The sequence below is a fragment of the Pantherophis guttatus genome, chromosome 2, assembly GCF_059756535.1.
Source record: "Pantherophis guttatus breed Tessera chromosome 2, ASM5975653v1, whole genome shotgun sequence".
NCBI lineage: Eukaryota > Metazoa > Chordata > Lepidosauria > Squamata > Colubridae > Pantherophis > Pantherophis guttatus.
This window is the reverse complement of record NC_142064.1, coordinates 51,785,324-51,800,320: the sequence shown is the minus strand read 5'-3', so window position 1 is coordinate 51,800,320 and position 14,997 is coordinate 51,785,324. Positions and strand designations below refer to the sequence as shown.

General features: G+C 37.5%; 2 protein-coding genes across 3 annotated transcripts in view; one reads left to right on the top strand and one right to left on the bottom strand.

Annotated features, from left to right (window-relative positions):
* AP3S1 (adaptor related protein complex 3 subunit sigma 1) overlaps positions 1 to 6,881 on the bottom strand; it is a 24,468-nt gene extending 17,587 nt beyond the window's left edge. Inside the window, exons 1-3 of one of the 2 annotated variants that reach the window (XM_034432794.3) lie at positions 6,530 to 6,881; positions 3,991 to 4,082; positions 2,829 to 2,940 (exon numbers count right to left, since the gene is read on the bottom strand). In XM_034432794.3, the coding sequence (XP_034288685.1) occupies positions 2,829 to 2,940; positions 3,991 to 4,082; positions 6,530 to 6,598 (273 nt within the window). In that variant the 5' untranslated portion in view covers positions 6,599 to 6,881. The remainder of the gene's footprint in view (positions 1 to 2,828; positions 2,941 to 3,990; positions 4,083 to 6,529) is intronic. The other variant, XM_034432795.3, reaches the window with a different exon arrangement.
* ATG12 (autophagy related 12) lies at positions 6,746 to 14,997 on the top strand. The gene is made up of 4 exons (XM_034432796.3): positions 6,746 to 7,155; positions 10,815 to 10,951; positions 13,989 to 14,051; positions 14,524 to 14,997. Exons 1-4 carry the CDS (start codon positions 6,945 to 6,947, stop codon positions 14,581 to 14,583), a joined length of 471 nt encoding a protein of 156 aa, XP_034288687.1. The 5' UTR covers positions 6,746 to 6,944; the 3' UTR covers positions 14,584 to 14,997.

Genomic DNA, 14,997 nt, shown 5'->3' with positions numbered 1-14,997 from the left:
ATTCCAGAATTGAAGTAGCACAGCCATAAATTAAACCAGTTGGGAGGATGCCAGGAACCCAGATAAAGCAGTCAACACGAACATGAACTCAGCTTTTGTTCCTGACAACCATCCCTTCCATTTGCCTCTCCTTTTAAATTCCAACTCCAGGTGTATCTTGTGAAGGGGATCAGGGCCCTTTCCTCCTTCATAAGTCATGCAACCCATGTTGCTCTCTTCTCCGTTCTTTCCTGCATGCCCTAGGATGAGGAGGGGATGGGCTTTGGTCTTCATCAAACCCCCCTCTCCCTTGTTCTAACTCTCCCCTGCTCTGCCCAGCCTGACTTTGCCCTTCACCAGTTTCCTCCACAGCCAATGGAGCCACTCTCTTGCTCTCTGTCAGCTGTTCCTCTTCCATCTCAGAGTCAGACTCCGACAGGGGCATGACACAGGGCCTTACAACTGCTAGCTGGAGCAAGGCGGCAATGACCTTCAAATAGATTATACCTATGTGGATTTTTCTCTGCTTGTGGATCCCAGAAAGTTTCCTCTCGTTCAAATATGCTACAGGAGATGAGACAGCAGAAAAGATGCCTAGAGATGCAATTCAATCTATGCAAGCCTTCCCTTGAAAACCACCTGGAAGATACAACTGGCTCAAAATGAAGTGGTATAAATAACTGCTACTCTGCAAACTGCAAAGGTTCCCTGTAGGCTTCTGAAAGCATTCAAGTGTTGCTTATACCAATAAAACCCTTCAAAGCATGATTTGCAGGACTACTTATCTCTGACTTTCTCTCTCCATCCCATTAGATCTGACAGAATGAGCATGCCTTGGTGTCCCCAATGAAACAATGTGATCTAATGAGACTCACAAATTTTGCTTTCACTGTCCTGGCACCTGCCCTTTACTACAGCATATTCCATGATATTCAAAAGGCCCCAATCATGCTAGGCTTCCATAAAACTTTAAACAGTTGGTTTCATCCTAAAGAACTGGTGTAGGATGTGGAGTAAGTCTACCTGGAATGACGTTCTAGGTTTTGAAAACGTTTTGTGCTCTGCTTATACTGGTTTATATTGCTGTTCTTTAATTTTCATTAACTTTTTCTATTTTTACGTTAACCACCCAAAAATGCACTTAATGAGCTTAGTGGCCACAAAATAAATAAAAGAACAGGACTATCTCTATACGTAGGCAGCCCAGAAGTGGTTTTGACCAGTTATGGATGAGCTTGTTCATAATACCATAACAGAAACCATATCCTACTTATGCTATCCCAAGAAACTCACGATCCCTAAACTTGAATTAAAACAATTTTAAAAAGCAGTACAATTTCCAAATAAGTCTCAGTTGCAACATCAGATTTCAAAAATTCCAGCTTTGTCCTTAATTACATTCCTCCAGATACTTACTCCTTTATTGGGTAATATATCAATGTGAGAATAGGAAACTTGCAAGCAAGTGAAATAAACAAAATGCAAATTTTGTTTTGCAACAGCAAAAGAATATGATTATATATTATATTTTGAAATCATGGAGAACTACATATAGTCAACATACAATCATTCTTTTACTGACCCAAGTTACAATGGCACTGAAAAAAATGAGTTATGATGGTTTTTCATACTTAGGACTGTTGCAGCATCCCCATAGTCATGTGATCAATCAGAATAGAGCTGGAAGGGACATTGGCGGTCTTCTAATACAACCCCCTGCTCAAGCAAGAGACCGTATATCATTTCAGATGTCTTATCCAGTCTTTTCTTAAAAACCTCCACTGATGAAGCACCAACAACTTCTGAAGGCAAACTGTTCCACTGGGCAATTGTCCTCACTGTTAGAAAGTTTCTCCTTAATTCTAGGTTGTTACTCTCCTTGATTAGTTTCCCTTCATTGTTTCTTATCTTGTCTTCGGGTGCTTCGGAAAATAAGTTGACCCCCTCTTCTTTATGGCAGCCCCTCAAATACGGGAATACTATCATATCACCCCTAGTTCTTTTTTTCTCTAGACTAGTAATCCCAATTCCTGCAACCTTTCTCCATGTTTTTATCTCCAAGCCCTTAATCATCTTAGTTGCTTTTTTTTGCACCTTTTCCAACATCTTTTTTTAACATGGTGATCAAAGCTGGATGCAGTATTCCAGATGTGATCTTACTAAGGATTTATAAAGCGGTACTAATACTTCACGGGATTTAGATGCTTGGAAAATGGCATGTATTTATAAGGGTTGCAGTGTCCCAGAGTCACATGACCACCTTTTGTGACCTTTTGACAAGCAAAGTCAACTGGGAAGCCAGATTCACTTAACAACCATGTTATTAAGTTAACAACTGTAGTAATTCACTTAAGAACTGTGGCAAGAAAGATCATAAAATGGGGCAAAATTCACTTAACTGTCTTGCTTAGCAACAAAAATTTTGGGTTCAGTTGTAATTGTAAATCGAGGACTACCTGTAATCTTTTACAAACTTAAAATTATCTATCTTATATTCATTTTATTATATCATTTTCCAATCACAAATATGACCAAGATTTTTTTACATTCCAAAGGATGTTTTGGAGCGTACATCAACTCTTTAACCTTTGCATTAGGATGTTACAACTGTAGTTATTTCCTGATACTTGTATTAATACTTAACACTGAGAAAATATTCAAATAAAAATACTGAGAAATTTGAAAATGTAAGGTCAATGAATAAGAGATCAGTTTAATTGTCATCCAATTACTGTATTATTTTAGCAAAATAGTACTTCTCAGAATTTCTAATCTTCATTATCAAGTAAAAAAAAAACCAAAGAACAAGGACAGAATACAATATTGTGACCCTCTCGTAGATGACTTACTTGTATTAGATCTAGAATCCCAAGTTCACTTTCTGAAGAATCAACGCAGAAAACAAAGTACAATGTAGCATAATGGCGATATATCAATTTGTTGTCAGATCCACCTATTAATCTAAAGCAGAATACAGCATCAAAGAGCAATTAACAACATTCCAATGGTCTTGGTTGGTAGCTAAGAGAGAAAAACATGATGCATAATTGTGGCAAAAAAAATAATGATGTCAAAGGCAAACCATTAACATTCAAAGCATTTAAATATACTAGTAGATATATGCTCTGATTTATGTTTTACAATGGGATTGACGATCTTTTTGCAGCCAGGGACTGCAGGTTTTTTAGAAATACATTATTTTAAACACATGGGAGAAACGGTTACTATACCTTTGGTGGGGGTAGTTTAAGTAAAACAGAAGCAATATGCCTTAGCTTAAACTTAAATGTTGGGTTCCTTTTTTTTAAATCAGAAAAAGGTGGTGCTGGCACTATTTGCTGTTAAATGTCAGAGGCCTAAGACTGAGAGCTGGAATAGCAGACCACATGCAGGTTATAGCTTTCCATCCCGTTGAATAAAAAGATGCAAATATATGTAGAATCGATCAACAATGATATTCAAAAGTTGTTGTGCACAAGGCAGCTATTCAACAAGGGTATTATTTAAAAGGTGATAAAGATTTTCAGTTCTGGAAGACTGCATAAATTTTATTTAATAAAAAAATTAATGATAATCTCAATATATATATTTACACTATTGTTATTTTGATATATAAGAAATGTTCCACAATAGTAGATATAGAAACACTGTGAGGATAAATTTTACCATAGTCTCCCCTTTATAAACATATCGTGTTCACACAATAAAAAATGAAAAAATTAGAAAGTTCTTAGCAAGATCTAGAATGACTAAGAGAAAGAATCTGCAAACTGAGTGCTAATGAGGATTTAAGATCACACAATAAATAATGGTCTAACCAAACATTTACATGCTTTTCAATGAAGGAGTTCAACTATGTCAATCCCTGTGATTTAAGGTTCAAATTCTGCTTCTAGCTAATGGTATCAGAAAAGTGTGAAAGAACCCAAATGCCATGTTTCCAGTTATATAGGTTCCATATTTCTCTCTTTCAATCTTTGAGAGTCTAGCTTCTAGTTTGATCATACTTACAAGCCTCCTTCTAAGAAATTACAAACATTTTCATCACGTTTTGATACTAAGTGGAATGTTTCTCTGATAATCTGTTGTTGTATATCTTCACTCTGAAAAGAAAGGAAACATACTGATGTTTCCAAATACAAGCATTCCTCTATTATCATATATAGCACAACTTTTATAACAAAACCACATTATTTATTAAAAATGTAAGCCATCCATTTCCCAGTGACTCTAGGTGATTGAAAAGTAAAAATATTTTCTTTCAAAAGGAAAGAGACAAAAATAAAAGATGACAAGAATCAGACAGGAATGAAAAAGAATCAAGCACACTCAATACAAGGGGGTGTTATTTACGCTTGCAAAAGGCCTTGGGAAGAGCTTAAATAGCAACTGAAAAGCTGTTGTGTTCTCACAGTTAATGTCAGACCCAAACAAACTTATGTTAAAACCCTCAAAAAGTTCAGATTCATTGTGGGACTTTAAATACCTTGGAATGCTGCTCCAGGTGAAAATGTATGCTGTATTGAGCATTTGGAGTGTATACATGTAAGAGTTTGTTTTTACACTATATAAAATTATATCTTATAACCCTAGTGAATCAGATGTTCCCTTCAATATCCAAATTTGTTCCAATGTTGGCTAAATTCTTTGGAATTTGGCTGATATGCCAAGTTCTTGATCACTCTATTTAATACTCCCTATCAAATACCCATAACAAATATTTTTCATATCTTTTACTTTCTGGCCACAAAGCCACTTTTGGTTGCATTTGGTAGCACTTTAACCAGCATAAGTAAAGATGTTGTAATAAAAATGTTTTTTTGTAAACAGTCCAGAGTCTCTTGGATAAAATGGACAGTGTATAAGTTTAACATATAAAATAAACATCTACTATGAAAAACCTTGCTGTCTCCATGGTCCTGCTTAATTCCCAAAAAAACATATTTTCACATGTAGCCACTCCTTTAGGAAGCTAGCATACAAACATTCATGATTTATTGCATATCTATGGTGCTAATCAGAACTGTCATATTTACATAACAAAACATTCATACATACCATCATACACAGTTGGTTACATGTAGAAAAAACACATTTTTCTATATATCAGCAAAGCCACATTATACCAATTTTAACAGAAAATAAGCAACTCTTAAGTTTTGCATTTCTCTTCGATAAACATATATTTGCTGTTGTTTTCTCTCTCCCATCAGGTACCTAATAGCAGCAAGCTAAACACTCAACTTTTTAATTTATAAAGAGATACAAAGAATTCAAGACCTCAGTGCCTTCCGCCGTGCCCTGAAGACCTTCCTTTTTCAGCAAGCTGGGCTGGCTTAATGCTTTTTAAATGTTTTTAATATGTTTTGTTATTGTTTTTTAACATTGGGGCCAAATTTATATATATCTTTTTAAATTGCTTTTAATGTTTGTATTTATGTTTTTTACTTTGGCTGTACACGGCCCTGAGTCCTTCGGGAGAAGGGCGGTCTATAAATTTAAAAATAAATAAATAAATTAAATAAATAAATAAATAACAGTGCACAGGATAAACTTATGTTATCTCAATGCTGGCTAAGCATCGTATATCATTGATGTGAAAAAAGCTTTAGTTCTCAGGCAACATGAGAAGTTCATTGCATCCAAGCAGGCTCTCCTGTTTCCTACCTTATCTTTAAAAAAAAAAAAAAAGCTTCAAAATCAGATTACCTGTATCATTCCCAGCCCATTTGGCCAATGGTGAGACGTTGGAAGCTCCAGGTGAGCAAAGTTGCATAGCAACCGGGCTGGGAACAACAAGAGCTGCAATCCCTAAACGTTTTGAAAACACCAGATTGCTACAGCGGTCATAATATATTTTATAAAAATTTAGATTTCTTTTTTTTTTTTTTTTTTTACTTTTGACTTCGCCCCTGAATTTTCCTTTGTAAAGCAAAGTTATAAACATAAACCAATGTTTTACCCTCCTTGAACCTCCTTCAGATTTTCTCCTATTCAGGTGTGTCCTTTATATTTCCTATGAGAATTAATATGGGCACTTGGATGTATTGGAAACAACTGCTCTAACTCAGAAGGTTGCCTGCCGTCTGTGCAACCTGAGATCCGCCGTTATCTTCTCCGCCTCTCGCGCAGAAGCCGCTGGATAAGAAACCCTGAAGAATAACGACCCGGGGGAAGAGGCGCTATTGTACACGTAAACATTTAGCCAACAGCCTCCCTTCCGTCTTTTCCTCCTCCTAGAGCCGAATCGGGTTCCTTAATCTGGCGCTCGCCGCAAAACGAAGGATTCTGAGGGGAGACTTTTCAGCCCGCCCCGCATTGACTTCCTCGTCACGGCGTCGAATCATTCCCAGCCCAACCCGTGCCTTCAGGCGGCTTGGACGGCGCCCATTCAACCCGTTTCCTGGCCTCGTTACGAATGCTAAGCCCATGGCTCGCCCGCCCCGGAGACTAAAAGCTGGCTAATTTATGGTTTTCCGTGTGTGTCGTGCGAACGGAGCCCCCTTCCCCTCAGCTACCCAAGGCCGGCCTCTCCCCTCCCGACACTCACATAGCGCTGGTAGAATTTGGAAAGGCGCGGCTTCCCATGGTTGTTGAAAATGAGGATCGCTTTAATCATGGTGAGGGCGGCGGTTGAAGATCCCCCCCACTGAGGCGCGAGGAGGGGGGCTCGCGTACCCCACTCTGCGGCGCGCGACACGGCAAAGCCCCTCCCCTCCTCCGCTCCGTCCCCTCCCTCTCTAAGCCTCGAGCGAGCGAAGGCGGAGTCAAGAGGCAGAACCGTTCTACGGGCTGGAGGCCGAAGGAGAACGTCACTTGACTAACTCGGGATAACGGCGGCCGGGAGGGGACCAAAAAAAACCCCAAACAAACCCTCGAAGGCTGAACTCACCGTCACGTGCTCCTAATGTCAGACGTTGAGAAAGGGACGGGGGAGGGGCGCCACTTCCGCTTTCGCCATCACTATGTCGGAGACCAGCGAGAAGCCGGAGACACTGCCGGTTGCTGCGGCTCCTGGCTGTTCTCCCGAGGAGGGGGGCCGAGGGGAAGGTGGGGAAGAAGAAACCTCGGAAAATGGAGGAGGAGGAGCCGTCGCGGTAGGGGCCCTCGACGCGACTCCCCCCTCGGCTCTTTCCCCGGTGGCCGAAGAACCTACGGGAGACACGAAGAAGAAAAGTAAACCGGCGGGAGGAGGAAAGATCACCTGTCGGGCAGGGCGGGAGGGGGGGGCGGCCCCGGGAAACTGGGCGTCGTAGATATAGCAGCCTTTTTTCACCTTCCCAGTTTCCTGTTGATTGTTCCCCTCTCCGCTTTGTGATTCCCGGAGTCTGCGTGAAAGTGCTCCCCCTCCCCCGATCTAGGCCTCATTTTTTAAATTTTATTCTTTATTTATTTTTATTTATTTGTCAAGTACGTATTAGGTCAGAGATCTTCAAACTTGGCAGCTTTAAGACTTGTGGACTTCAACTCCCAGAATTCTCCAGCCAGCATAGCTGTGGCTATGCTAGCTATGTTGGCTGGAGAATTCTGGGAGTTGAAGTCCACAAGTCTTAAAGCTGCCAAGTTTGAAGACATCTGTATTAGGTAATGTATATAAGCATGGATTGAATACATAAAATGAATACAAATAAAGGGAGCATTAGGACAGGCACGCTAGGCACTCTGGTGAACATTAGGACAGGCATGCTATGCACGCCCTTTACAGACCTCTTAGGAATGGGGTGAGGTCTACAGTAGACAGTCTAAGGTTAAAATTTGGGTTTTTTTGGCAGAGGTGGGTTTCAGCAGGTTCTGACCAGTTCTGGAGAACCGGTGGCCCCAATTTTGAGTAGTTTGGCAAACCGGTAGTAAAAATTCTGGTTGGCCCTGCCCCCATTTATTCTCTCCCTCCTGAGTCCCAGCAGATCGGGAGGAAATGGGGAGTTTGCAGTATCCTTCCCCTGGAGTGGAGTGGGAATGGAGATTTTACAGTATCCTTTCCATGCTATGCCCACCAAGCCATGCCACGGCCACCAAGCCACACCCACAGAACCGGTAGTAAAAAAAATTTGAAACCCACCACTGGGTTTTGGGGTGAAACCACAGAGTCAGGTAGTGCATTCCAGACATTGGCCACTCTGTTGCTGAAGTCATATTTTCTGCTATTGAGTTTGGAGCGATTATATCATTATAATAAATTCACAGTTTGCTTATTTAGGGACAGAGAAAATTAATAGTAGAACTTTACTGGTTTGACTGAAACTATTCATAGATGCCAGGTTCCTCTTAAATTCTTTTCTAGCTGTTAAGTCAATTATTATTTTTTAAAAAAGTATATAGTTAAAAGTACAATGTACAAGCTTAGGGCCACATGCAAAGTACCTTTAGCCATCATCATGGAGTAGTGTCCGGAGCCCTTTGAAAAGTTGCTGATTTGCATCTTTCCAATGAAGAGAAGCTGTTAGATGCATGGCAATATGTGACTTTTCTTTTAATATAATTTTTATTGAATTACATGATAATACAATTCAACAGTTTTCGGTTTAGCGGTGTTCATGAATATATACAAATTATATACATGGTGTTCCCTAATTTACCCTCCCTTATTCTACCTTTTACTTTTATCTTCCATCCACTTATACCACATTTCCCACACCATGTAATATTCCGAGTTCTCTTTTTAATATTTTTCTAATTACATGCTCTTCCGGTGGCAGTCCTTTCTCTTTCTGATACTGTGCATGTGACATTTTTATTAGATTTTAGAATTACCTATATCTTGGAATGTGCAAGGTCCATTTTAAAATCATAAAGAATGCCATATACTTCATTGTGACCTTAATCCCATTTCAGCTCATCTCTATTTTAAATCGGCAAAAGGGACCATCTTCTTTTACTTGCAGTTGAAGGATAAGCTGGGCAAGAATAAGAAAGGCAATGATGGGGACAGGGTTGTATTACCCTCTTGCGTTTGGAACAGGGGTGAAATTTTTTCTTGAGAGAAAAGTTTTTTATAGTATTTTTGAATTATCATCTTCTTTTCCTCATTTCTGTAACATATTGTCCCCTCTTCATCTTGTAAATATTTTATCACCTTTTTCTCCTTCTCTTTTTTCAATTTATATGCTAAACATCTTCCTGGTTTATCTGCATTTTCAAAAAAAGTTCTGTTTAGTTGCTCTTAATTTATTTGCTAATTGTTCCTGCTCATTTAAATTTATTTCATATTTTTTCACTTCCATCAACTTCTTAATTTTTTTATTTTGTATATCTTTTTGGAGTTCTTTTTCTAATTTCTTATACTCCTCTTCCAGTCTTATCTGTTTTTGTCTTTTCTTTATATACTTTTTTCCCAAATAAGTTATTGCCAGACCTCTAATATAAGCTTTCATAGTGTCCCATACAATCTGAAGTGATATGTCCTCTTTTTTATTTACTTTAAAGAAAAACTCTAATTCTTTTTCCATAAGCTGTTGAAAATTTTTTTCATTTAATATTATTGCATTTAAAGTCCATCTTGTCTTTTTCTTTTGACCATTGGGTTATGATCCGCCCAAATATTTGAGTCAATATTTGCTGCTTGAATATTATCCATAAATTCTGTTGACATCCATATCATATCTAACCTCGCCCATGGTAAGTGTCTATTTGAATAAAAAGTATATTGCTTTTCTTTCAAATGCTTTTGTCTCCATATATCTTGAATACTCAATTCTGCCATCACTGTAAAAAAAGATCTCGGCAATATTCTTCTAGACTTTTTATTAGTCTTCGTTGTTTTATAGTCCAAGTCCACCTCTACTATGGCATTAAAATCACCCATTATACATATATATTCATAATCCAGTTCTAATATTTTTTGTGTAATCTTCGATAAAATTCTTCTCGTTTTTCATCTGGTCCATATACTGCAATAAGTAATATTTGTTTTAAGTTCATTTTTATTTCCACCATCAAAATCCTACCTTCATCATCTTCAAAACATAATTTTGGTTCTAACCAGCAGCAGAAATTTTGAGTAGTTCGGAGACCAGCAAATACCACCTCTGGCTGGCCCCAGAGTGGGGTGGGAATGGAGATTTTGCAATATCCTTCCCCCAGAAGTGGGGAGGAAATGGAGATTTTGTAGTATCCTTCCCCTGGAGTGGGGTGGGAATGGAGATTTTGCAGTATCCTGCCACGCCCACCAAACCACACCCACAGAACCGGTAATAAAAAAATTTGGATTTCACCACTGGTTTGGAATTTATCGCTATCACAAATCCATTATGTTATATTATTACAGGTTGTTAGTAAACATTTTAGCCTCTGCAACTACATTTTATTTTACAGTTTTTAGCAGAAATTCTGTATGTATGGTAGCTGAGCTGGATATTTCTTTTATAACTATTTGATTAATCATTTCCTATTTATTGTGGTCATGAGATTTATCTTGGTTTTATCTTCTAAATATATATATTTTAAATAGAGCAATGCAAATTGGCATAATAAGCCATTGGGAAGTAGTTTGGTGTAGTGGTTCAGACATCAGGCTAGAAACCTGGAGACTAGGATGTCAAATTCTGTCTCAGGCATAAAGCCAATTGGGCAACCTTGGGCTTGTCATTTTTTCTCTGCTTTAGGAAGGAGATAATGGCAAACTATTTCTAAAAAACCTTGCAGAGAAAGCTACAGGGGCTTGTCCAGAAAGTCTCTGAGAATCTGATGTGATTGAGTGGAAGAAAAAATTACAGATGAGGGTGTTTGCTTTTATCTCTAAAGCCCATTCTGTATTTTTGAGACTTGATTCAGTATACTTTAGCACATATTATGTTTGATTTTTCAGTTTTTCATTTACAACATATTTTGTTTTCTAGTTGATGTGTTGCTCAAAGCTGTTGGAGATACTCCTATAATGAAGACCAAGAAATGGACTGTAGAAAAAACTCGAACAATACAAAGCCTAATTGACTTCATCAAAAAATTTCTCAAACTTTTGGCATCTGAACAGCTGGTATGTAATTATGTTCTCATGCTTAAATAAGAAACTGAAGGAATGCATAACTTTTTTTAAAACAAAAATCTGAATATGAGTGCCAAAATTGGCAGTATATGGTGGCGCAGGGGTTAGAGTGCAGTACTGCAGGCTATTTCTGCTGAGTGCTGGCTGCCTGCAGTTTGGCAGTTCAAAACTCACCAGGCTCAAGGTTGACTTAGCCTTCCATCCTTCTGAGGTTGGTAATATGAGAACCCAGATTGTTGGGGGCAATATGTTGACTCTGTAAACCTCTTGGAGAGGGCGGTATATAAGTCTAAGTGCTATTGTTATTGTTGTATACTGTATAGTGCCATCCCATTTGAAACTATTATATAGATAAACATTCATAAAGTCAGTTTCCTCATGGCATCAAAATTAATTGTGGCTGCAAAAGGTTCCCTAAAATAAGCCCATGTGACTGGCTTGAAGTTCATATGCTGCAGGACAATAAAACTATGCACTATCAGATATGGGAATAAAGATAGATATTATGTTGGACTTGTTTGCCATACTAGTCCATGATGTCACACAACTTGTTGAATGATTGAAAGTTAATTGGCCCCATTTTCTGATTTTGTCCCATAAAACTAAGTTCTTTGGTTTTAATAATTAGATTTAATTTTATGTTGATTGATGGGCACCTTGATTGGCACTTTGGCTCAGTTCCAAGAATCAAGATAGAGAAAAGATCCTGACAATTATTGCCCAAATCATTTATTAAAAATGATTAGCAAATTACATGTTAAACATCTTTGTGTAATGCTACTTAACTGGATACAAGATCAAGATTGGTAGGAGAGGAACAAACAAGATTTAGACTGAGGGATTCCTTCATTGAGCAAGTGGTAACTTTACATCATCTTGTAATGTTTGTATATGGTCTGAGCATCCTATTATATGTACTCTTAAGTGTTAGTCTTGAGAGTAATTATGGGAAAAATCTGATTACAATTTTTAACTGTTTATTATTTTTACTATTATTTTTATTCCAATTCTAAGTAAGCCATTGGTTAGAATGCCATTTAGAATGCAAGGAGCCATAGTGGCACAGTGGTTGGAATGCAGTATTACAAGCTAACTCTGTCCACAGCCTGGAGTTTGACCCTGACCGGCTCAAGGTCGACTAGCCTTCCATCCTTCTGGGGTTGGTAAAAAGAGGGCCCGGTTTGTTGGGGGCAATATGCTGATTCTGCAAACTGCTTAGAGAGGGCTGTAAAGCTCTGTGAAGTGGTATATAAGTCTAAGTGCTATTGCTATTGCTATTTAACTGGCCTGGTTAGAGAGTCATTAGGTTGAAACAGGGATATGCTTTGGTTCTGCTTATAATTAACTTGCACATTAATGTTTCACCTACCTAAGCTTGCTTAATGGCCTGCCCCACGCCTTCCCTATGTTAATAGGGTCATTCTTTTGGGAACGGAAGTGGGATTGAAAAGACAAATTGAAAAACATTTGTCCAGTGTTGTGAAGTAGAAAGTTTACAAATTAACTTCCATAAAATCAAGGCAATGGTATTTGCCAAGAAGGTCAAGGAACTTCCACACATGATACAACCTGAAATTAACTTAAGCCAAATATACACTACAACTTACCCGATTTGGATTTCTACACAGCTATAAATTCTTCAGAAATAATGCAGTCTAAATTTCAAAGCTACCCAGAAGTATTTCCACTACAACCTGGACATTGGAGTTTTAAAAGTGGAGAGTTGAGTATGGATCTCAATCCAAATTATAATCATTTTCCCCTGAAAAATCTTAACATTGATTCTACCAGAGAGCCATAAAATCTCAGTGGAGCACATGGGTTATAATTCTGCTAAACTGTACATAAAAGATGTACAGTTGAAGCAGCGCTAAATACTGCCACCTAAAATTTTTCACAAATTCATTAGATTATTGCTGTTCCCTATGAAGATCTAAACATCTGAGCTAATTTATTCTAGCCTACTGTAATAGAACACAGCTTCAAAAAAAATACCATGTGAAAGATTACATCATTATCCCTGTGACGTAAGAACAGTAGACAATATTATTCATGTATGTAGTCACATTTACAAAAATCTGAGGGCAGGATTACATTTCTGCTGTTTTGGAAACTTTGAGGGAAAAGAAGATGAACTATGTATTTACCCATTTACCATTTGATTCTTGGTCAATGCTATGTGTAACATAAATACATTTTATTCAGTTCCTACATTGGTAGAATTTGCTGAAGATGCCATAACATATTTTGTGAAAACAGTGGTTTTTATTCTTTTATATAGCTGTTTATATTGCTATGTATTGGTCAGTGATCATAAATTTAAATGAGTTGAATTCTACACAATGGCTTGTATAAAGGGCCCAAAAGATTTTGTCTGTGTTTTTCATTATTAACAAAAATTATAACTGTTAATAACACAAGCCAAAAAAAGGGGGTGGGGTTGAAAGAAAACACTATTCCAAATATTAGGATAGATTCAAAATTCCTATTTGTTGGAGGTTACAAATTTTCCACTGAGCCCAATTTATTCTTTTCAATCACCTATTGTTTAATGATGCTACTGAATATGATGTGAAGCAGGAAGTACCAATTTAGCAGCCCAGTTTCTTGGATCAGCAGTAGGCTGTTTTTCTAATTTCAATAACTGCAACACTTTTTGGGGTGGAGGAAGGAGTTCAGTAGCAGTATATCCTCTGTCTTGTATTTGGGGATGTTGTTCTTCCCTTTAACCTGATAATTGCAATACAAAATTATCATCAGTATGTCTACTGAATTAGTCTTTCTGAATAAGTATAAAATACTTGGATTGTTATGCAACATTTTGAAGATAAAAAAATAGGAGCACTGATGATGATGTTGTGTAATGAAACGTCTGCAAGCAAACAACCAAGCCCAGAGGGCATAAGGATTCCACAGATAGAAAATATGTTAAATATTAAAGGAAATAATGGTCATAATATTGTTGAGCAACATTCTTGTGTTTGGAGTTGATAAAAAGTTACCAATGTGGTATTTCTTTCTCATGCAGTTTATTTACGTGAATCAGTCCTTTGCTCCTTCACCAGATCAGGAGGTTGGAACACTATATGAGGTGACTACTGGTTTACAAAATTATTCCTGCTTCTTATGGTAGGAATTAAAAGGTCATTTGGTGCTAGAGAATTTAGTATTGGGGGGGGGAGGTGGATACCAACTTTTAACCAAATTAACCAACAGACTTAATTCTAAAATCTTGCAATGCCTCTTTTAAAGGCACTAAATGTTTAGGAAATTTGGTAAAGACTTCTACAAAATGTTTTTTTTTTAAATTTGGAAGCACCACATTTAAGGATATGGTTTAAGGGTACCAGAGTCCTCTCATGTTTTTAAGATGTATCACACAAATAACAGTGTAATCAAAACTTTTTAAAATTTATTGTCAATAGATGGCAGCATTTCACAAGAAAACCATTGTATAACTGACTTAACTAACTACAATAGAATTTGCTAATATAAATTTTAATTAAATATTAACATTTGTTGCTTCACTGCTTGTTAAACTTTTTTTTCTTGTTTTCTTACAGTGTTTTGGAAGCGATGGCAAACTTGTATTGCATTATTGTAAAACTCAGGCCTGGGGATGAATTAATAACTAAAGTTGCTTAAGACTATTAGATAGTAGATTGGCTAAAATAATCTTCAGAGACATTCCCCATGGACAAATGGAAGAAATATCTGCACTAGTTCTTTTTTTTCTTCTTCTCTCTTCTCTGCATCAGCATAGGAGAAAAGCACAGAAACGTATACTGAGGAATGTTTATAGTACAATTTCTTTGATAATTTTCTTGCAGAAATTAATCTGCAATCTTTACAGCTGAATTTAGCATTTATTGTTCCAAAATTTGACACGTCTGTTCCTGGGAAACAGGTTCATGCCTGACATGGAGAGTACATTTCACCAAGCTGTGTGGAGTTTACAGTCTCGCTCTTTGAAGGAGCTTTATTATACATGGAAAGCTTAAAGCATCTACATCTGAGATAAATGGACACATTTTCTA

Excerpts from the sequence above, each read along its gene's own strand:
- ATG12 (XM_034432796.3), top strand. The coding sequence starts at position 6,945 with ATGTCGGAGACCAGCGAGAAGCCGGAGACACTGCCGGTTGCTGCGGCT. Across the intron at positions 7,156-10,814 it reads GGGAGACACGAAGAAGAAAA|TTGATGTGTTGCTCAAAGCT; the intron begins GTAAACCGGCGG and ends TTTGTTTTCTAG. Across the intron at positions 14,052-14,523 it reads AGGTTGGAACACTATATGAG|TGTTTTGGAAGCGATGGCAA; the intron begins GTGACTACTGGT and ends GTTTTCTTACAG.